Here is a 24397-nt window from a genome sequence, read left to right as displayed (position 1 = left end):
CAATTAAATATGCTATATAAATAGAAAAAGAACCGATCCTGGTTGATTCTGAGTCTTGCATTGGGGCGCATGTCATCAGTTCTATGACTTGATCCAAATTCTAGTTTTTCCTTTGATATGATCTTCTATGTGTACAATATCAGAAGCATCAAAAGCGAAGTTTGTGCAATTAAATATGCTATATAAATAGAAAAAGAACCGATCCTGGTTGATTCTGAGTCTTGCATTGGGGCGCATGTCATCAGTTCTATGACTTGATCCAAATTCTCGTTTTTCCTTTGATATGATCTTCTATGTGTACAATATCAGAAGCATCAAAAGCGAAGTTAGTGCAATTAAATATGCTATATAAATAGAAAAAGAACCGATCCTGGTTGATTCTGAGTCTTGCATTGGGGCGCATGTCATCAGTTCTATGACTTGATCCAAATTCTCGTTTTTCCTTTGATATGATCTTCTATGTGTACAATATCAGAAGCATTAAAAGCGAAGTTAGTGCAATTAAATATGCTATATAAATAGAAAAAGAACCGATCCTGGTTGATTCTGAGTCTTGCATTGGGGCGCATGTCACCAGTTCTATGACTTGATCCAAATTCTCGTTTTTCTTTTGATATGATCTTCTATGTGTACAATATCAGAAGCATCAAAAGCGAAGTTAGTGCAATTAAATATGCCATATAATTAGAAAAAGAACCGATCCTGGTTGATTCTGAGTCTTGCATTGGGGCGCATGTCATCAGTTCTATGACCTGATCCAAATTCTCGTTTTTCCTTTGATCTGATCTTCTATGTGTACAATATCAGAAGCATCAAAAGCGAAGTTAGTGCAATTAAATATGCTATATAAACTGAAAAAGAACCGATCCTGGTTGATTCTGAGTCTTGCATTGGGGCGCATGTCATCAGTTCTATGACTTGATCCAAATTCTCGTTTTTCCTTTGATATGCTCTTCTGTGTACAATATCAGAAGCCTCAAAAGCGAAGTTAGTGCAATTAAATATGCTATATAAATAGAAAAAGAACCGATCCTGGTTGATTCTGAGTCTTGCATTGGGGCGCATGTCATCAGTTCTATGACTTGATCCAAATTCTCGTTTTTCCTTTGATTTGATCTTCTATGTGTACAATATCAGAAGCATCAAAAGCGAAGTTAGTGCAATTAAATATGCTATATAAATAGAAAAAGAACCGATCCTGGTTGATTCTGAGTCTTGCATTGGGGCGCATGTCATCAGTTCTATGACTTGATCCAAATTCTCGTTTTTCCTTTGATATAATCTTCTATGTGTACAATATCAGAAGCATCAAAAGCGAAGTTAGTGCAATTAAATATGCTATATTAATAGAAAAAGAACCGATCCTGGTTGATTCTGAGTCTTGCATTGGGGCGCATGTCATCAGTTCTATGACTCGATCCAAATTCTCGTTTTTCCTTTGATATGATCTTCTATGTGTACAATATCAGAAGCATCAAAAGCGAAGTTAGTGCAATTAAATATGCTATATAAATAGAAAAAGAACCGATCCTGGTTGATTCTGAGTCTTGCATTGGGGCGCATGTCACCAGTTCTATGACTTGATCCAAATTCTCGTTTTTCTTTTGATATGATCTTCTATGTGTACAATATCAGAAGCATCAAAAGCGAAGTTAGTGCAATTAAATATGCTATATAATTAGAAAAAGAACCGATCCTGGTTGATTCTGAGTCTTGCATTGGGGCGCATGTCATCAGTTCTATGACCTGATCCAAATTCTCGTTTTTCCTTTGATCTGATCTTCTATGTGTACAATATCAGAAGCATCAAAAGCGAAGTTAGTGCAATTAAATATGCTATATAAACTGAAAAAGAACCGATCCTGGTTGATTCTGAGTCTTGCATTGGGGCGCATGTCATCAGTTCTATGACTTGATCCAAATTCTCGTTTTTCCTTTGATATGATCTTCTATGTGTACAATATCAGAAGCCTCAAAAGCGAAGTTAGTGCAATTAAATATGCTATATAAATAGAAAAAGAACCGATCCTGGTTGATTCTGAGTCTTGCATTGGGGCGCATGTCATCAGTTCTATGACTTGATCCAAATTCTCGTTTTTCCTTTGATTTGATCTTCTATGTGTACAATATCAGAAGCATCAAAAGCGAAGTTAGTGCAATTAAATATGCTATATAAATAGAAAAAGAACCGATCCTGGTTGATTCTGAGTCTTGCATTGGGACGCATGTCATCAGCTCTATGACTTGATCCAAATTCTCGTTTTTCCTTTGATATAATCTTCTATGTGTACAATATCAGAAGCATCAAAAGCGAAGTTAGTGCAATTAAATATGCTATATTAATAGAAAAAGAACCGATCCTGGTTGATTCTGAGTCTTGCATTGGGGCGCATGTCATCAGTTCTATGACTCGATCCAAATTCTCGTTTTTCCTTCGATATGATCTTCCATGTGTACAATATCAGAAGCATCAAAAGCGAAATTAGTGCAATTAAATATGCTATATAAATAGAAAAAGAACCGATCCTGGTTGATTCTGAGTCTTGCATTGGGGCGCATGTCATCAGTTCTATGACTTGATCCAAATTCTCGTTTTTCCTTTGATATGAGCTTCTATGTGTACAAAATCAGAAGCATCAAAAGCGAAGTTAGTGCTATTAAATATGCTATATAAATAGAAAAAGAACCGATCCTGGTTGATTCTGAGTCTTGCATTGGAGCGCATGTCATCAGTTCTATGACTTGATCCAAATTCTCGTTTTTCCTTTGATATGATCTTCTATGTGTACAATATCAGAAGCATCAAAAGCGAAGTTAGTGCAAATAAATATGCTATATAAATAGAAAAAGAACCGATCCTGGTTGATTCTGAGTCTTGCATTGGGGCGCATGTCATCAGTTCTATGACTTGATCCAAATTCTCGTTTTTCCTTTGATATGATCTTCTATGTGTACAATATCAGAAGCATCAAAAGCGAAGTTAGTGCAATTAAATATGCTATTTAAATAGAAAAAGAACCGATCCTGGTTGATTCTGAGTCCCGCATTAGGGCGCATGTCATCAGTTCTATGACTTGATCCAAATTCTCGTTTTTCCTTTGATATGATCTTTTATGTGTACAATATCAGAAGCATCAAAAGCGAAGTTAGTGCAATTAAATATGCTATATGAATAGAAAAAGAACCGATCCTGGTTGATTCTGAGTCTTGCATTGGGGCGCATGTCATCAGTTCTTTGACTTGATCCAAATTCTCGTTTTTCCTTTGATATGATCTTCTATGTGTACAATATCAGAAGCATCAAAAGCGAAGTTAGTGCAATTAAATATGCTATATAAATAGAAAAAGAACCGATCCTGGTTGATTCTGAGTCTTGCATTGGGGCGCATGTCATCAGTTCTATGACTTGATCCAAATTCTCGTTTTTCCTTTGATATGATCTTCTATGTGTACATTATCAGAAGCATCAAAAGCGAAGTTAGTGCAATTAAATATGCTATATAAATAGAAAAAGAACCGATCCTGGTTCATTCTGAGTCTTGCATTGAGGAGCATGTCATCAGTTCTATGACTTGATCCAAATTCTCGTTTTTCCTTTGATATGATCTTCTATGTGTACAATATCAGAAGCATCAAAAGCGAAGTTAGTACAATTAAATATGCTATATAAATAGAAAAAGAACCGATCCTGGTTGATTCTGAGTCTTGCATTGGGGCGCATGTCATCAGTTCTATGACTTGATCCAAATTCTCGTTTTTCCTTTGATATGATCTTCTATGTGTACAATATCAGAAGCATCAAAAGCGAAGTTAGTGCAATTAAATATGCTATATAAATAGAAAAAGAACCGATCCTGGTTGATTCTGAGTCCTGCATTGGGGCGCATGTCATCAGTTCTATGACTTGATCCAAATTCTCGTTTTTCCTTTGATATGATCTTTTGTGTACAATATCAGAAGCATCAAAAGCGAAGTTAGTGCAATTAAATATGCTATATAAATAGAAAAAGAACCGATCCTGGTTGATTCTGAGTCTTGCATTGGGGAGCATGTCATCAGTTCTATGACTTGATCCAAGTTCTCGTTTTTCCTTTGATATGATCTTCTATGTGTACAATATCAGAAGCATCAAAAGCGAAGTTAGTACAATTAAATATGCTATATAAATAGAAAAAGAACCGATCCTGGTTGATTCTGAGTCTTGCATTGGGGCGCATGTCATCAGTTCTATGACTTGATCCAAATTCTCGTTTTTCCTTTGATATGATCTTCTATGTGTACAATATCAGAAGCATCAAAAGCGAAGTTAGTGCAATTAAATATGCTATATAAATAGAAAAAGAACCGATCCTGGTTGATTCTGAGTCCTGCATTGGGGCGCATGTCATCAGTTCTATGACTTGATCCAAATTCTCGTTTTTCCTTTGATATGATCTTTTGTGTACAATATCAGAAGCATCAAAAGCGAAGTTAGTGCAATTAAATATGCTATATAAATAGAAAAAGAACCGATCCTGGTTGATTCTGAGTCTTGCATTGGGGAGCATGTCATCAGTTCTATGACTTGATCCAAGTTCTCGTTTTTCCTTTGATATGATCTTCTATGTGTACAATATCAGAAGCATCAAAAGCGAAGTTAGTGGAATTAAATATGCTATATAAATAGAAAAAGAACCGATCCTGGTTGATTCTGAGTCTTGCATTGGGGCGCATGTCATCAGTTCTTTGACTTGATCCAAGTTCTCGTTTTTCCTTTGATATGATTTTCTATGTGTACAATATCAGAAGCATCAAAAGCGAAGTTAGTGCAATTAAATATGCTATATAAATAGAAAAAGAACCGATCCTGGTTGATTCTGAGTCTTGCATTGGGGCGCATGTCATCAGTTCTATGACTTGATCCAAATTCTCGTTTTTCCTTTGATATGATCTTCTATGTGTACATTATCAGAAGCATCAAAAGCGAAGTTAGTGCAATTAAATATGCTATATAAATAGAAAAAGAACCGATCCTGGTTCATTCTGAGTCTTGCATTGGGGAGCATGTCATCAGTTCTATGACTTGATCCAAATTCTCGTTTTTCCTTTGATATGATCTTCTATGTGTACAATATCAGAAGCATCAAAAGCGAAGTTAGTGCAATTAAATATGCTATATAAATAAAAAAAGAACCGATCCTGGTTGATTCTGAGTCTTGCTTTGGGGCGCATGTCATCAGTTCTATGACTTGATCCAAATTCTCGTTTTTCCTTTGATTTGATCTTCTATGTGTACAATATCAGAAGCATCAAAAGCGAAGTTAGTGCAATTAAATATGCTATATAAATAGAAAAAGAACCGATCCTGGCTGATTCTGAATCTTGCATTGGGGCGCATGTCATCAGTTCTATGACTTGATCCAAATTCTCGTTTTTCCTTTGATATGATCTTCTATGTGTACAATATCAGAAGCATCAAAAGCGAAGTTAGCGCAATTAAATATGCTATATAAATAGAAAAAGAACCGATCCTGGTTGATTCTGAATCTTGCATTGGGGCGCATGTCATCAGTTCTATGACTTGATCCAAATTCTCGTTTTTCCTTTGATATGATCTTCTATGTGTACATTATCAGAAGCATCAAAAGCGAAGTTAGTGCAATTAAATATGCTATATAAATAGAAAAAGAACCGATCCTGGTTCATTCTGAGTCTTGCATTGGGGAGCATGTCATCAGTTCTATGACTTGATCCAAATTCTCGTTTTTCCTTTGATATGATCTTCTATGTGTACAATATCAGAAGCATCAAAAGCGAAGTTAGTGCAATTAAATATGCTATATAAATAAAAAAAGAACCGATCCTGGTTGATTCTGAGTCTTGCTTTGGGGCGCATGTCATCAGTTCTATGACTTGATCCAAATTCTCGTTTTTCCTTTGATTTGATCTTCTATGTGTACAATATCAGAAGCATCAAAAGCGAAGTTAGTGCAATTAAATATGCTATATAAATAGAAAAAGAACCGATCCTGGTTGATTCTGAATCTTGCATTGTGGCGCATGTCATCAGTTCTATGACTTGATCCAAATTCTCGTTTTTCCTTTGATATGATCTTCTATGTGTACAATATCAGAAGCATCAAAAGCGAAGTTAGCGCAATTAAATATGCTATATAAATAGAAAAAGAACCGATCCTGGTTGATTCTGAGTCTTGCATTGGGGCGCATGTCATCAGTTCTATGACTTGATCCAAATTCTCGTTTTTCCTTTGATATGATCTTCTGTGTGTACATTATCAGAAGCATCAAAAGCGAAGTTAGTGCAATTAAATATGCTATATAAATAGAAAAAGAACCGATCCTGGTTCATTCTGAGTCTTGCATTGGGGAGCATGTCATCAGTTCTATGACTTGATCCAAATTCTCGTTTTTCCTTTGATATGATCTTCTATGTGTACAATATCAGAAGCATCAAAAGCGAAGTTAGTGCAATTAAATATGCTATATAAATAGAAAAAGAACCGATCCTGGTTGATTCTGAGTCTTGCATTGGGGCGCATGTCATCAGTTCTATGACTTGATCCAAATTCTCGTTTTTCCTTTGATATGATCTTCTATGTGTACAATATCAGAAGCATCAAAAGCGAAGTTAGTGCAATTAAATATGCTATTTAAATAGAAAAAGAACCGATCCTGGTTGATTCTGAGTCTTGCATTGGGGCGCATGTCATCAGTTCTATGACTTGATCCAAATTCTCGTTTTTCCTTTGATATGATCTTCTATGTGTACAATATCAGAAGCCTCAAAAGCGAAGTTAGTGCAATTAAATATGGTATATAAATAGAAAAAGAACCGATCCTGGTTGATTCTGAGTGTTGCATTGGGGCGCATGTCATCAGTTCTATGACTTGATCCAAATTCTCGTTTTTCCTTTGATTTGATCTTCTATGTGTACAATATCAGAAGCATCAAAAGCGAAGTTAGTGCAATTAAATATGCTATATAAATGGAAAAAGAACCGATCCTGGTTGATCTGAGTCTTGCATTGGGGCGCATGTCATCAGTTCTTTGACTTGATCCAAATTCTCGTTTTTCCTCTGATATGATCTTCTATGTGTACAATATCAGAAGCATCAAAAGCGAAGTTAGTGCAATTAAATATGCTATTTAAATAGAAAAAGAACCGATCCTGGTTGATTCTGAGTCTTGCATTGGGGCGCATGTCATCAGTTCTATGACTTGATCCAAATTCTCGTTTTTCCTTTGATATGATCTTCTATGTGTACAATATCAGAAGCCTCAAAAGCGAAGTTAGTGCAATTAAATATGCTATTTAAATAGAAAAAGAACCGATCCTGGTTGATTCTGAGTCTTGCATTGGGGCGCATGTCATCAGTTCTATGACTTGATCCAAATTCTCGTTTTTCCTTTGATATGATCTTCTATGTGTACAATATCAGAAGCCTCAAAAGCGAAGTTAGTGCAATTAAATATGGTATATAAATAGAAAAAGAACCGATCCTGGTTGATTCTGAGTGTTGCATTGGGGCGCATGTCATCAGTTCTATGACTTGATCCAAATTCTCGTTTTTCCTTTGATTTGATCTTCTATGTGTACAATATCAGAAGCCTCAAAAGCGAAGTTAGTGCAATTAAATATGCTATTTAAATAGAAAAAGAACCGATCCTGGTTGATCTGAGTCTTGCATTGGGGCGCATGTCATCAGTTCTTTGACTTGATCCAAATTCTCGTTTTTCCTCTGATATGATCTTCTATGTGTACAATATCAGAAGCATCAAAAGCGAAGTTAGTGCAATTAAATATGCTATTTAAATAGAAAAAGAACCGATCCTGGTTGATTCTGAGTCTTGCATTGGGGCGCATGTCATCAGTTCTATGACTTGATCCAAATTCTCGTTTTTCCTTTGATATGATCTTCTATGTGTACAATATCAGAAGCATCAAAAGCGAAGTTAGTGCAATTAAATATGCTATTTAAATAGAAAAAGAACCGATCCTGGTTGATTCTGAGTCTTGCATTGGGGCGCATGTCATCAGTTCTATGACTTGATCCAAATTCTCGTTTTTCCTTTGATATGATCTTCTATGTGTACAATATCAGAAGCCTCAAAAGCGAAGTTAGTGCAATTAAATATGGTATATAAATAGAAAAAGAACCGATCCTGGTTGATTCTGAGTGTTGCATTGGGGCGCATGTCATCAGTTCTATGACTTGATCCAAATTCTCGTTTTTCCTTTGATTTGATCTTCTATGTGTACAATATCAGAAGCATCAAAAGCGAAGTTAGTGCAATTAAATATGCTATATAAATGGAAAAAGAACCGATCCTGGTTGATCTGAGTCTTGCATTGGGGCGCATGTCATCAGTTCTTTGACTTGATCCAAATTCTCGTTTTTCCTCTGATATGATCTTCTATGTGTACAATATCAGAAGCATCAAAAGCGAAGTTAGTGCAATTAAATATGCTATATAAATAGAAAAAGAACCGATCCTGGTTGATTCTGAGTCTTGCATTGGGGCGCATGTCATCAGTTCTATGACTTGATCCAAATTCTCGTTTTTCCTTTGATATGATTTTCTATGTGTACAATATCAGAAGCCTCAAAAGCGAAGTTAGGGCAATTAAATATGCTATATAAATAGAAAAAGAACCGATCCTGGTTGATTCTGAGTCTTGCATTGGGGCGCATGTCATCAGTTCTATGACTTGATCCAAATTCTCGTTTTTCCTTTGATTTGATCTTCTATGTGTACAATATCAGAAGCCTCAAAAGCGAAGTTAGTGCAATTAAATATGCTATATAAATAGAAAAAGAAACGATCCTGGTTGATTCTGAGTCTTGCATTGGGGCGCATGTCATCAGTTCTATGACTTGATCCAAATTCTCGTTTTTCCTTTGATTTGATCTTCTATGTGTACAATATCAGAAGCATCAAAAGCGAAGTTAGTGCAATTAAATATGCTATATAAATAAAAAAAGAACCGATCCTGGTTGATTCTGAGTCTTGCATTGGGGCGCATGTCATCAGTTCTATGACTTGATCCAAATTCTCGTTTTTCCTTTGATTTGATCTTCTATGTGTACAATATCAGAAGCATCAAAAGCGAAGTTAGATCTTCTATGTGTACAATATCAGAAGCATCAAAAGCGAAGTTAGTGCAATTAAATATGCTATATAAATAAAAAAAGAACCGATCCTGGTTGATTCTGAGTCTTGCATTGGGGCGCATGTCATCAGTTCTATGACTTGATCCAAATTCTCGTTTTTCCTTTGATTTGATCTTCTATGTGTACAATATCAGAAACATCAAAAGCGAAGTTAGTGCAATTAAATATGCTATATAAATAGAAAAAGAACCGATCCTGGTTGATTCTGAGTCTTGCATTGGGGCGCATGTCATCAGTTCTATGACTTGATCCAAATTCTCGTTTTTCCTCTGATATGATCTTCTATGTGTACAATATCAGAAGCATCAAAAGCGAAGTTAGTGCAATTAAATATGCTATATAAATAGAAAAAGAACCGATCCTGGTTGATTCTGAGTCTTGCATTGGGGCGCATGTCATCAGTTCTATGACTTGATCCAAATTCTCGTTTTTCCTTTGATTTGATCTTCTATGTGTACAATATCAGAAACATCAAAAGCGAAGTTAGTGCAATTAAATATGCTATATAAATAGAAAAAGAACCGATCCTGGTTGATTCTGAGTCTTGCATTGGGGCGCATGTCATCAGTTCTATGACTTGATCCAAATTCTCGTTTTTCCTCTGATATGATCTTCTATGTGTACAATATCAGAAGCATCAAAAGCGAAGTTAGTGCAATTAAATATGCTATATAAATAGAAAAAGAACCGATCCTGGTTGATTCTGAGTCTTGCATTGGGGCGCATGTCATCAGTTCTATGACTTGATCCAAATTCTCGTTTTTCCTTTGATATGATTTTCTATGTGTACAATATCAGAAGCCTCAAAAGCGAAGTTAGGGCAGTTAAATATGCTATATAAATAGAAAAAGAACCGATCCTGGTTGATTCTGAGTCTTGCATTGGGGCGCATGTCATCAGTTCTATGACTTGATCCAAATTCTCGTTTTTCCTTTGATTTGATCTTCTATGTGTACAATATCAGAAGCCTCAAAAGCGAAGTTAGTGCAATTAAATATGCTATATAAATAGAAAAAGAACCGATCCTGGTTGATTCTGAGTCTTGCATTGGGGCGCATGTCATCAGTTCTATGACTTGATCCAAATTCCCGTTTTTCCTTTGATTTGATCTTCTATGTGTACAATATCAGAAGCATCAAAAGCGAAGTTAGTGCAATTAAATATGCTATATAAATAAAAAAAGAACCGATCCTGGTTGATTCTGAGTCTTGCATTGGGGCGCATGTCATCAGTTCTATGACTTGATCCAATTTCTCGTTTTTCCTTTGATTTGATCTTCTATGTGTACAATATCAGAAGCATCAAAAGCGAAGTTAGATCTTCTATGTGTACAATATCAGAAGCATCAAAAGCGAAGTTAGTGCAATTAAATATGCTATATAAATAAAAAAAGAACCGATCCTGGTTGATTCTGAGTCTTGCATTGGGGCGTATGTCATCAGTTCTATGACTTGATCCAAATTCTCGTTTTTCCTTTGATTTGATCTTCTATGTGTACAATATCAGAAACATCAAAAGCGAAGTTAGTGCAATTAAATATGCTATATAAATAGAAAAAGAACCGATCCTGGTTGATTCTGAGTCTTGCATTGGGGCGCATGTCATCAGTTCTATGACTTGATCCAAATTCTCGTTTTTCCTCTGATATGATCTTCTATGTGTACAATATCAGAAGCATCAAAAGCGAAGTTAGTGCAATTAAATATGCTATATAAATAGAAAAAGAACCGATCCTGGTTGATTCTGAGTCTTGCATTGGGGCGCATGTCATCAGTTCTATGACTTGATCCAAATTCTCGTTTTTCCTTTGATATGATTTTCTATGTGTACAATATCAGAAGCCTCAAAAGCGAAGTTAGGGCAGTTAAATATGCTATATAAATAGAAAAAGAACCGATCCTGGTTGATTCTGAGTCTTGCATTGGGGCGCATGTCATCAGTTCTATGACTTGATCCAAATTCTCGTTTTTCCTTTGATTTGATCTTCTATGTGTACAATATCAGAAGCCTCAAAAGCGAAGTTAGTGCAATTAAATATGCTATATAAATAGAAAAAGAACCGATCCTGGTTGATTCTGAGTCTTGCATTGGGGCGCATGTCATCAATTCTATAACTTGATCCAAATTCCCGTTTTTCCTTTGATTTGATCTTCTATGTGTACAATATCAGAAGCATCAAAAGCGAAGTTAGTGCAATTAAATATGCTATATAAATAAAAAAAGAACCGATCCTGGTTGATTCTGAGTCTTGCATTGGGGCGCATGTCATCAGTTCTATGACTTGATCCAATTTCTCGTTTTTCCTTTGATTTGATCTTCTATGTGTACAATATCAGAAGCATCAAAAGCGAAGTTAGATCTTCTATGTGTACAATATCAGAAGCATCAAAAGCGAAGTTAGTGCAATTAAATATGCTATATAAATAAAAAAAGAACCGATCCTGGTTGATTCTGAGTCTTGCATTGGGGCGTATGTCATCAGTTCTATGACTTGATCCAAATTCTCGTTTTTCCTTTGATTTGATCTTCTATGTGTACAATATCAGAAACATCAAAAGCGAAGTTAGTGCAATTAAATATGTTATATAAATAGAAAAAGAACCGATCCTGGTTGATTCTGAGTCTTGCATTGGGGCGCATGTCATCAGTTCTATGACTTGATCCAAATTCTCGTTTTTCCTTTGATATGATCTTCTATGTGTACAATATCAGAAGCATCAAAAGCGAAGTTAGTGCAATTAAATATGCTATATAAATAAAAAAAGGACCGATCCTGGTTGATTCTGAGTCTTGCATTGGGGCGCATGTCATCAGTTCTATGACTTGATCCAAATTCTCGTTTTTCCTTTGATTTGATCTTCTATGTGTACAATATCAGAAGCATCAAAAGCGAAGTTAGTGCAATTAAATATGCTATATAAATAGAAAAAGAACCGATCCTGGTTGATTCTGAATCTTGCATTGGGGCGCATGTCATCAGTTCTATGACTTGATCCAAATTCTCGTTTTTCCTTTGATATGATCTTCTATGTGTACAATATCAGAAGCATCAAAAGCGAAGTTAGTGCAATTAAATATGCTATATAAGTAGAAAAAGAACCGATCCTGGTTGATTCTGAGTCTTGCATTGGGGCGCATGTCATCAGTTCTATGACTTGATCCAAATTCTCGTTTTTCCTTTGATATGATCTTCTATGTGTACAATATCAGAAGCCTCAAAAGCGAAGTTAGTGCAATTAAAAATGCTATATAATTAGAAAAAGAACCGATCCTGGTTGATTCTGATTGTTGCATTGGGGCGCATGTCATCAGTTCTATGACTTGATCCAAATTCTCGTTTTTCCTTTGATTTGATCTTCTATGTGTACAATATCAGAAGCATCAAAAGCGAAGTTAGTGCAATTAAATATGCTATATAAATAGAAAAAGAACCGATCCTGGTTAATTCTGAGTCTTGCATTGGGGCGCATGTCATCAGTTCTATGACTTGATCCAAATTCTCGTTTTTCCTTTGATATGATTTTCTATGTGTACAATATCAGAAGCCTCAAAAGCGAAGTTAGGGCAATTAAATATGCTATATAAATAGAAAAAGAACCGATCCTGGTTGATTCTGAGTCTTGCATTGGGGCGCATGTCATCAGTTCTATGACTTGATCCAAATTCTCGTTTTTCCTTTGATTTGATCTTCTATGTGTACAATATCAGAAGCCTCAAAAGCGAAGTTAGTGCAATTAAATATGCTATATAAATAGAAAAAGAACCGATCCTGGTTGATTCTGAGTCTTGCATTGGGGCGCATGTCATCAGTTCTATGATTTGATCCAAATTCTCGTTTTTCCTTTGATTTGATCTTCTATGTGTACAATATCAGAAGCCTCAAAAGCGAAGTTAGTGCAATTAAATATGCTATATAAATAGAAAAAGAACCGATCCTGGTTGATTCTGAGTCTTGCATTGGGGCTCATGTCATCAGTTCTATGATTTGATCCAAATTCTCGTTTTTCCTTTGATTTGATCTTATATGTGTACAATATCAGAAGCATCAAAACCGAAGTTAGATCTTCTATGTGTACAATATCAGAAGCATCAAAAGCGAAGTTAGTGCAATTAAATATGCTATATAAATAAAAAAAAGAACCGATCCTGGTTGATTCTGAGTCTTGCATTGGGGCGCATGTCATCAGTTCTATGACTTGATCCAAATTCTCGTTTTTCCTTTGATTTGATCTTCTGTGTGTACAATATCAGAAACATCAAAAGCGAAGTTAGTGCAATTAAATATGCTATATAAATAGAAAAAGAACCGATCCTGGTTGATTCTGAGTCTTGCATTGGGGCGCATGTCATCAGTTCTATGACTTGATCCAAATTCTCGTTTTTCCTTTGATATGATCTTCTATGTGTACAATATCAGAAGCATCAAAAGCGAAGTTAGTGCAATTCAATATGCTATATAAATAAAAAAAGAACCGATCCTGTTTGATTCTGAGTCTTGCATTGGGGCGCATGTCATCAGTTCTATGACTTGATCCAAATTCTAGTTTTTCCTTTGATTTGATCTTCTATGTGTACAATATCAGAAGCATCAAAAGCGAAGTTAGTGCAATTAAATATGCTATATAAATAGAAAAAGAACCGATCCTGGTTGATTCTGAATCTTGCATTGGGGCGCATGTCATCAGTTCTATGACTTGATCCAAATTCTCGTTTTTCCTTTGATATGATCTTCTATGTGTACAATATCAGAAGCATCAAAAGCGAAGTTAGTGCAATTAAATATGCTATATAAATAGAAAAAGAACCGATCCTGGTTGATTCTGAGTCTTGCATTGGGGCGCATGTCATGAGTTCTATGACTTGATCCAAATTCTCGTTTTTCCTTTGATATGATCTTCTATGTGTACAATATCAGAAGCCTCAAAAGCGAAGTTAGTGCAATTAAATATGCTATATAATTAGAAAAAGAACCGATCCTGGTTGATTCTGAGTCTTGCATTGGGGCGCATGTCATCAGTTCTATGACTTGATCCAAATTCTCGTTTTTCCTTTGATTTGATCTTCTATGTGTACAATATCAGAAGCATCAAAAGCGAAGTTAGTGCAATTAAATATGCTATATAAATAGAAAAAGAACCGATCCTGGTTGATTCTGAGTCTTGCATTGGGGCGCATGTCATCAGTTCTATGACTTGATCCAAATTCTCGTTTTTCCTTTGATATGATCTTCTATGTGTACAATATCAGAAGCATCAAAAGCGAAGTTAGTGCAATTAAATATGCTATATAAATAGAAAAAGAACCGATCCTGGTTGATTCTGAGTCTTGCATTGGGGCGCATGTCATCAGTTCTATGACTTGATCCAAATTCTCGTTTTTCCTTTGATATGATCTTCTATGTGTACAATATCAGAAGCATCAAAATCGAAGTTAGTGCAATTAAATATGCTATATAAATAGAAAAAGAACCGATCCTGGTTGATTCTGAGTCTTGCATTGGGGCGCATGTCATCAGTTCTATGACTTGCTTGAAATTCTTGTTTATTCTTCAATAAATGTTGCTGTATTGAAAGAAAGGAAAGCCGAGAGAATGTGAAAAATTTGTTTGTGAAAAAGTTTTTTGATGGCTGATTTTTTTTTGAAAATTTTTTATTGATAATTTCGATTTTTTAGGTCACAACTGACCTTCAGTTCATGTTTTGTCGCACCTGACTTGAGGAACCATATAGGAAATCTTTTTCCGCACCGAAACTCGTTACCACAACGTTCATGAGGAATACCGGCATTCTACATGAGGACTCTTAGTTATAAAATAATACTTGGTGAAAATTAGGATAATTGCATGGTGACTATTGCTGATCAATTAATACATGGTGACCATAATGATTTATAGCCAATGGTCCTCCTTGGATGTCAACCTCCCAATCACAGTGTACTATTTGCTTACTACTATTTATCTAGTCACCCTGTTTTCTGCAACTGGGTTAATTTCATGAAAAAGTGTCAAACATCAAAGGTTCTCGGCCCTCCTACCATCCAATTTATCTCCTTTTATTGTCTGTCTTCTACCCTTAAAAATTTACTGCAAGTGGTGTCAATTTATTGACCTTGCGATAAGCAGGAGTATTGCAATCGGGTACTAAATTTTTTTCCCGTGAATAACTGTGTTCACAGAATGGTCGAACTAGAAATGACGAATTTAGGCTCAGCTCATAATAATTACAATTTTCTTCGCGTCTCCAGCACGCTCGGTCCTAAAGGAACGAATACGCCTGCGACTGCAAAGGTCTTGGGCTCGAATCTAACAGGAGTTTTTTTAAAAGGGGAAAAATTCCGTTTCAAAAAAATTTCCTGCTTATGATTTTTCTGCTTATTTGCCCTATTGTAAAATGTACGCATGATACCTTTTTTATTGTACGCATGATACGCATTTTTTACTGTACGCATGATACTTTTTTCACCTTTTTACTGTACGCATGATACCTTGTAGTTGTTTTTAGTGATTTCACTTTTTTCAGCTATTTGCTTTTATACTAACTTTGACTCTTAGTATATTTTTTTGTTTTTCCACTCAAAAACGTTGTTCTGCTCAAATGGTTTCTTGGCTTCTTGTTTTATTGGCTTAATGACTTATTTTTGAGTTATTTCTATGGAAACATGATTTTTTTGCTCCCCGCTGGTTAGCACAAATTATAGTTTGTCATGACAAGAATTTTTTTTCGCTTTTTTTCTTTTCCTTTTTGTTCCTTTTGATAGGTTTCCGCCTAAATAAAATCGGCTTCATTGCCCTATATTGCGTCTTTCGACGAGCGAATTTAGTTTGTATGTGCGTGTGTTTTGAAGGTGAGGGAAGTTTTTATTATTCGTATTTTTTGAACTTTTTTCGGCTTTTTAATTTTTTTCTGCCTGATAGTTTTCGGCCTATGTTATATAGGCTTAGTGGCCCCAAATTGTTTCATTTGACGAGCAAACAAAAGGTTTGTGTACGTTGTGTGTTTTGAGGGTGACTGGGGCTTGTTATTTTTTTAGTCGTTAGTTTGTTGATCTTTTGATTTTTTTGGCTTAAATGGTTTCTACTAAGGTATTTTCTGCTTTGTTACCGGTTGGTACATATTCTTCCGATGATAAGCTGACATTCTGTTGTCTTGGCATGTTTTGGTCTCAAAACTTGCCTTATTACTTTTGGATAGATGTAATTTGTTTGTCGTTTTCGGTTTTGTCTTTTCGGCTTAGATGCTTTCCTTGTTTCGTATCGCAAGTGGTGAGAAGCTCAGCTTCGCCGCTGTGTATAATTTGAGAGTGAGCACGCGCCCAAAAGGCTGCAAAATTTCGGCCTAGTTTTAAAAAATGTGTTTACGCTTCATAAAATTTTTGTGACTTTATAGTGAGTTTGGAGAGCTCGGAACATTACTTTGTTCAATCTAAGAAAAATATAAAGGCAAACAAAATTTATAGTGATTTTGGAGAGCTCGGAACCTTGGTTTGTTCAATCTGAGAAAAAATAAAAAGACCGACAAATTTTATGGTGATTTTGGAGAGCTCGGAACATTGGTTTGTTCAATCTAAGAAAAAATAAAAAGACGGACAAAATTTTTGAAACTCTTTCGTCTCTAAGACTCGCCCCTGAGCTGTGGAAGTATTTGGGTATGATGAGTATCCAAAAAAGAAACAAAAAGAGATCCCTAAGTTTTCAGGTACCACAATGATTCCGCAGCGCTTTTCTGCACCCCCTTTCGCGAACCGAAAGGAAACACCTGAAAGCTCATTTCAGTCTTCGAGTTTCAGCGAAGACGTATATCAAAGTGAGAGAAATCTGCTTCCATCTCCCGGAAACTCATTTGCTAACTCTTCTTCTGGACCTTTTCTCGATTCGGCAAAAATGAGGCAACCAGAGATTGAAAATTACGGAAGAACAGATTTAAATAGCTTCACGGAGCCCGCTGGAAGAAATTTGAACCAATCTCCGAGTGGCGGATTTTTTGCACTGCCTTCAGATAATAGTTTAACGCAGCCTTCAAACTCAGGAAACTCATCTGATAGATATTTCAATGCACATTCAGATAATTATAACCATGCCGATAGTGGAAGTTATAATTATAATTACAATCATAACCAGGTTAAGCATGGAATCGGTAAACCAGAAGCCCCACAAGTGGTAGTACCTACAAAACCTCCGTTTCAGTCGAATTTGGGTAGTTTTTCCAAATCAAGTGGAAATAACAATGATTCCCAAAATATAACTACAGGTGTAAGAAATTCAAGTGTAAATCAGCGCGATTCTCAAAGTTGGAGTGGAAATAATTCAACTACATTTCATGCGCGAAATGATGTTGATATTGCCAGCCAAAATCAAAATAATCGCGCAGCTTCAGAAAACTTCCAGAAATTGTTCGACAAAATCCAAAATCGATACCAGCATCATCAATATCAAAGCAGTGGCGATTCATTTTTCGATTTGGACAGGTTCAAAAATACCGAAGATTCGGGAATGCGTCGAAATAACGATGATGCTTATGATAGAAGCACAAATAGTAGTTCCTATAGAAGAGATTCGATGGGAAGCGTGAGCAGTTGTTCTACGTCGGGATTTGGTCAGAGGTTTGGCCGAGATAGTTCTAGTGACTCTGGGTGTAACTCTGGAAGTGTGACAGGAATGTCGACAGGTGTTTCTGATTTCAGCCAAGGGTACGTTTTTCTGAAAATTATGCTTCAAATTATGATTTATTTGTCGTTTGCCCCAGGAATCGATTCACGACTATTTCTAATTTAATCCTTGTAAACCGATTAAAATTTAAAATGATAACAAATGTATAATTTTGGACTAAACATAAATACTGTAATTAACGTGTTCTGTCAAAATAGCAAAAATGAAATAGCTTTCTTGTAAAGCCTCCCTGATGACGCCGTATGGTGTTTCTAAGCTACGTTTGGGTAATAAGAATTGCAAGCTGCACCATTTTAAGTATTTTCACTGTTTCAACTGTTAAAACAAGCTCCTGTCCTCTCGTAAATTAGTTGCCTTAGTAGATCACATGCGAAGTGGAGCTTCGCATCACTTGCGATACATCAAACATAGAATAGAAAGTTTTTGTAGTACTTTTTTCTGTCGGCTAGATTGCCATGCTGTGTTTAATGTATCGAAAGTGGTGTGAAGCTCATCTCTGTGATTTACCAAAGCAACTATTTGAGAAGTGGTGTTCATTAAAGATATTTGAACTTTTTCATCGTTTTTCATTCAATGATCACTATGATTGGATCATCCTGTACTAACTGCAGGATAATCTTGTGATTGGATAATCCTGTCTGTTGTAGGCTGTTTTATTCTGACATTATGAAGTTTACTCAATTTATTTCAGAGGTAAATCGAACGTCCACAGTAGATTGTCATTGACCACCACCAAGAATCACAACCAGGCCAATCAGAACCAAGAAATCCAGGCACTCAATACTGGCGTGTACCTGGACCCGTTCAACTGTGACTTGTACGTGACAGTGTCGAATAACGGATTGTCAGCTTATGATTTGGGATCGAAAGGGTTCCAGAATTTGTGGGGAGGCATTAGGGCCACACATGGACTTGTATCTGGAAAGGTATGTTGTCGAGTGAATTGTTATTAATAGATTGAAGCCTAGTTATTTTTTGTAAATTCTTTTTTGTATTTGATTTGGTAAAATTGATGAAATTACGGCGAATGAAGCACTGTAGAACTTTGATATGATCTTCTATGTGTACAATATCAGAAGCATCAAAAGCGAAGTTAGTGCAATTAAATATGCTATATAAATAGAAAAAGAACCGATCCTGGTTGATTCTGAATCTTGCATTGGGGCGCATGTCATCAGTTCTATGACTTGATCCAAATTCTCGTTTTTCCTTTGATATGATCTTCTATGTGTACAATATCAGAAGCATCAAAAGCGAAGTTAGTGCAATTAAATATGCTATATAAATAGAAAAAGAACCGATCCTGGTTGATTCTGAGTCTTGCATTGGGGCGCATGTCATCAGTTCTATGACTTGATCCAAATTCTCGTTTTTCCTTTGATATGATCTTCTATGTGTACAATATCAGAAGCCTCAAAAGCGAAGTTAGTGCAATTAAAAATGCTATATAATTAGAAAAAGAACCGATCCTGGTTGATTCTGAGTGTTGCATTGGGGCGCATGTCATCAGTTCTATGACTTGATCCAAATTCTCGTTTTTCCTTTGATTTGATCTTCTATGTGTACAATATCAGAAGCATCAAAAGCGAAGTTAGTGCAATTAAATATGCTATATAAATAGAAAAAGAACCGATCCTGGTTAATTCTGAGTCTTGCATTGGGGCGCATGTCATCAGTTCTATGACTTGATCCAAATTCTCGTTTTTCCTTTGATATGATTTTCTATGTGTACAATATCAGAAGCCTCAAAAGCGAAGTTAGGGCAATTAAATATGCTATATAAATAGAAAAAGAACCGATCCTGGTTGATTCTGAGTCTTGCATTGGGGCGCATGTCATCAGTTCTATGACTTGATCCAAATTCTCGTTTTTTCTTTGATTTGATCTTCTATGTGTACAATATCAGAAGCCTCAAAAGCGAAGTTAGTGCAATTAAATATGCTATATAAATAGAAAAAGAACCGATCCTGGTTGATTCTGAGTCTTGCATTGGGGCGCATGTCATCAGTTCTATGACTTGATCCAAATTCTCGTTTTTCCTTTGATTTGATCTTCTATGTGTACAATATCAGAAGCATCAAAAGCGAAGTTAGTGCAATTAAATATGCTATATAAATAAAAAAAAAACGATCCTGGTTGATTCTGAGTCTTGCATTGGGGCGCATGTCATCAGTTCTATGACTTGATCCAAATTCTCGTTTTTCCTTTGATTTGATCTTATATGTGTACAATATCAGAAGCATCAAAACCGAAGTTAGATCTTCTATGTGTACAATATCAGAAGCATCAAAAGCGAAGTTAGTGCAATTAAATATGCTATATAAATAAAAAAAGAACCGATCCTGGTTGATTCTGAGTCTTGCATTGGGGCGCATGTCATCAGTTCTATGACTTGATCCAAATTCTCGTTTTTCCTTTGATTTGATCTTCTATGTGTACAATATCAGAAACATCAAAAGCGAAGTTAGTGCAATTAAATATGCTATATAAATAGAAAAAGAACCGATCCTGGTTGATTCTGAGTCTTGCATTGGGGCGCATGTCATCAGTTCTATGACTTGATCCAAATTCTCGTTTTTCCTTTGATATGATCTTCTATGTGTACAATATCAGAAGCATCAAAAGCGAAGTTAGTGCAATTAAATATGCTATATAAATAAAAAAAGAACCGATCCTGGTTGATTCTGAGTCTTGCATTGGGGCGCATGTCATCAGTTCTATGACTTGATCCAAATTCTAGTTTTTCCTTTGATTTGATCTTCTATGTGTACAATATCAGAAGCATCAAAAGCGAAGTTAGTGCAATTAAATATGCTATATAAATAGAAAAAGAACCGATCCTGGTTGATTCTGAATCTTGCATTGGGGCGCATGTCATCAGTTCTATGACTTGATCCAAATTCTCGTTTTTCCTTTGATATGATCTTCTATGTGTACAATATCAGAAGCATCAAAAGCGAAGTTAGTGCAATTAAATATGCTATATAAATAGAAAAAGAACCGATCCTGGTTGATTCTGAATCTTGCATTGGGGCGCATGTCATCAGTTCTATGACTTGATCCAAATTCTCGTTTTTCCTTTGATATGATCTTCTATGTGTACAATATCAGAAGCCTCAAAAGCGAAGTTAGTGCAATTAAATATGCTATATAATTAGAAAAAGAACCGATCCTGGTTGATTCTGAGTCTTGCATTGGGGCGCATGTCATCAGTTCTATGACTTGATCCAAATTCTCGTTTTTCCTTTGATTTGATCTTCTATGTGTACAATATCAGAAGCATCAAAAGCGAAGTTAGTGCAATTAAATATGCTATATAAATAGAAAAAGAACCGATCCTGGTTGATTCTGAGTCTTGCATTGGGGCGCATGTCATCAGTTCTCTGACTTGATCCAAATTCTCGTTTTTCCTTTGATATGATCTTCTATGTGTACAATATCAGAAGCATCAAAAGCGAAGTTAGTGCAATTAAATATGCTATATAAATAGAAAAAGAACCGATCCTGGTTGATTCTGAATCTTGCATTGGGGCGCATGTCATCAGTTCTATGACTTGATCCAAATTCTCGTTTTTCCTTTGATATGATCTTCTATGTGTACAATATCAGAAGCCTCAAAAGCGAAGTTAGTGCAATTAAATATGCTATATAATTAGAAAAAGAACCGATCCTGGTTGATTCTGAGTCTTGCATTGGGGCGCATGTCATCAGTTCTATGACTTGATCCAAATTCTCGTTTTTCCTTTGATTTGATCTTCTATGTGTACAATATCAGAAGCCTCAAAAGCGAAGTTAGTGCAATTAAATATGCTATATAATTAGAAAAAGAACCGATCCTGGTTGATTCTGAGTCTTGCATTGGGGCGCATGTCATCAGTTCTATGACTTGATCCAACTTCTCGTTTTTCCTTTGATTTGATCTTCTATGTGTACAATATCAGAAGCATCAAAAGCGAAGTTAGTGCAATTAAATATGCTATATAAATAGAAAAAGAACCGATCCTGGTTGATTCTGAGTCTTGCATTGGGGCGCATGTCATCAGTTCTATGACTTGATCCAAATTCTCGTTTTTCCTTTGATATGATCTTCTATGTGTACAATATCAGAAGCATCAAAAGCGAAGTTAGTGCAATTAAATATGCTATATAAATAGAAAAAGAACCGATCCTGGTTGATTCTGAGTCTTGCATTGGGGCGCATGTCATCAGTTCTATGACTTAATCCAAATTCTCGTTTTTCCTTTGATATGATCTTCTATGTGTACAATATCAGAAGCATCAAAAGCGAAGTTAGTGCAATTAAATATGCTATATAAATAGAAAAAGAACCGATCCTGGTTGATTCTGAGTCTTGCATTGGGGCGCATGTCATCAGTTCTATGACTTGCTTGAAATTCTTGTTTATTCTTCAATAAATGTTGCTTTATTGAAAGAAAGGAAAGCCGAGAGAATGTGAAAAAGTTGTTTGCGAAGAAGTTTTTTGATGGCTGATTTTTTTTTGAAAATTTTTTATTGATAATTTCGATTTTTTAGGTCACAACTGACCTTCAGTTCATGTTTTGTCGCACCTGACTTGAGGAACCATATAGGAAATCTTTTTCCGCACCGAAACTCGTTACCACAACGTTCATGAGGAATACCGGCATTCTACATGAGGACTCTTAGTTATAAAATAATACTTGGTGAAAATTAGGATAATTGCATGGTGACTATTGCTGATCAATTAATACATGGTGACCATAATGATTTATAGCCAATGGTCCTCCTTGGATGTCAACCTCCCAATCACAGTGTACTATTTGCTTACTACTTTTTATCTAGTCACCCTGTTTTCTGCAACTGGGTTAATTTCATGAAAAAGTGTCAAACATCAAAGGTTCTCGGCCCTCCTACCATCCAATTTATCTCCTTTTATTGTCTGTCTTCTACCCTTAAAAATTTACTGCAAGTGGTGTCAATTTATTGACCTTGCGATAAGCAGGAGTATTGCAATCGGGTACTAAATTTTTTTCCCGTGAATAACTGTGTTCACAGAATGGTCGAACTAGAAATGACGAATTTAGGCTCAGCTCATAATAATTACAATTTTCTTCGCGTCTCCAGCACGCTCGGTCCTAAAGGAACGAATACGCCTGCGACTGCAAAGGTCTTGGGCTCGAATCTAACAGGAGTTTTTTTAAAAGGGGAAAAATTCCGTTTCAAAAAAATTTCCTGCTTATGATTTTTCTGCTTATTTGCCCTATTGTAAAATGTACGCATGATACCTTTTTTATTGTACGCATGATACGCATTTTTTACTGTACGCATGATACTTTTTTCGCCTTTTTACTGTACGCATGATACCTTGTAGTTGTTTTTAGTGATTTCACTTTTTTCAGCTATTTGCTTTTATACTAACTTTGACTCTTAGTATATTTTTTTGTTTTTCCACTCAAAAACGTTGTTCTGCTCAAATGGTTTCTTGGCTTCTTGTTTTATTGGCTTAATGACTTATTTTTGAGTTATTTCTATGGAAACATGATTTTTTTGCTCCCCGCTGGTTAGCACAAATTATAGTTTGTCATGACAAGAATTTTTTTTCGCTTTTTTTCTTTTCCTTTTTGTTCCTTTTGATAGGTTTCCGCCTAAATAAAATCGGCTTCATTGCCCTATATTGCGTCTTTCGACGAGCGAATTTAGTTTGTATGTGCGTGTGTTTTGAAGGTGAGGGAAGTTTTTATTATTCGTATTTTTTGAACTTTTTTCGGCTTTTTAATTTTTTTCTGCCTGATAGTTTTCGGCCTATGTTATATAGGCTTAGTGGCCCCAAATTGTTTCATTTGACGAGCAAACAAAAGGTTTGTGTACGTTGTGTGTTTTGAGGGTGACTGGGGCTTGTTATTTTTTTAGTCGTTAGTTTGTTGATCTTTTGATTTTTTTGGCTTAAATGGTTTCTACTAAGGTATTTTCTGCTTTGTTACCGGTTGGTACATATTCTTCCGATGATAAGCTGACATTCTGTTGTCTTGGCATGTTTTGGTCTCAAAACTTGCCTTATTACTTTTGGATAGATGTAATTTGTTTGTCGTTTTCGGTTTTGTCTTTTCGGCTTAGATGCTTTCCTTGTTTCGTATCGCAAGTGGTGAGAAGCTCAGCTTCGCCGCTGTGTATAATTTGAGAGTGAGCACGCGCCCAAAAGGCTGCAAAATTTCGGCCTAGTTTTAAAAAATGTGTTTACGCTTCATAAAATTTTTGTGACTTTATAGTGAGTTTGGAGAGCTCGGAACATTACTTTGTTCAATCTAAGAAAAATATAAAGGCAAACAAAATTTATAGTGATTTTGGAGAGCTCGGAACCTTGGTTTGTTCAATCTGAGAAAAAATAAAAAGACCGACAAATTTTATGGTGATTTTGGAGAGCTCGGAACATTGGTTTGTTCAATCTAAGAAAAAATAAAAAGACGGACAAAATTTTTGAAACTCTTTCGTCTCTAAGACTCGCCCCTGAGCTGTGGAAGTATTTGGGTATGATGAGTATCCAAAAAAGAAACAAAAAGAGATCCCTAAGTTTTCAGGTAC

General features: G+C 35.8%; 1 protein-coding gene across 1 annotated transcript; it reads left to right on the top strand.

Annotated features, from left to right (window-relative positions):
• Positions 1-16872: 16872 nt before the first annotated feature.
• LOC134854995 (probable cyclin-dependent serine/threonine-protein kinase DDB_G0292550) lies at positions 16873-22411 on the top strand. The gene is made up of 3 exons (XM_063871374.1): positions 16873-17859; positions 18531-18765; positions 22373-22411. Exons 1-3 carry the CDS (start codon positions 16877-16879, stop codon positions 22409-22411), a joined length of 1257 nt encoding a protein of 418 aa, XP_063727444.1. The 5' UTR covers positions 16873-16876.
• Positions 22412-24397: the final 1986 nt, after the last annotated feature.

The sequence above is a fragment of the Symsagittifera roscoffensis genome, chromosome 10 (assembly GCF_963678635.1).
Source record: "Symsagittifera roscoffensis chromosome 10, txSymRosc1.1, whole genome shotgun sequence".
Taxonomy (NCBI): Eukaryota; Metazoa; Xenacoelomorpha; order Acoela; family Convolutidae; genus Symsagittifera; species Symsagittifera roscoffensis.
The sequence above is the reverse complement of the archived record's forward strand: the minus strand, read 5'-3'. Positions and strand labels throughout refer to the sequence as shown.

Bases quoted from the DNA above. Each gene is read 5' to 3' on its own strand.
- LOC134854995 (XM_063871374.1), top strand. From the start codon at position 16,877: ATGATTCCGCAGCGCTTTTCTGCACCCCCTTTCGCGAACCGAAAGGAA. The intron at 17,860-18,530 runs GTACGTTTTTCT...AATTTATTTCAG, and splicing joins GTTTCTGATTTCAGCCAAGG to AGGTAAATCGAACGTCCACA. The intron at 18,766-22,372 runs GTATGTTGTCGA...TCGATTTTTTAG, and splicing joins ATGGACTTGTATCTGGAAAG to GTCACAACTGACCTTCAGTT.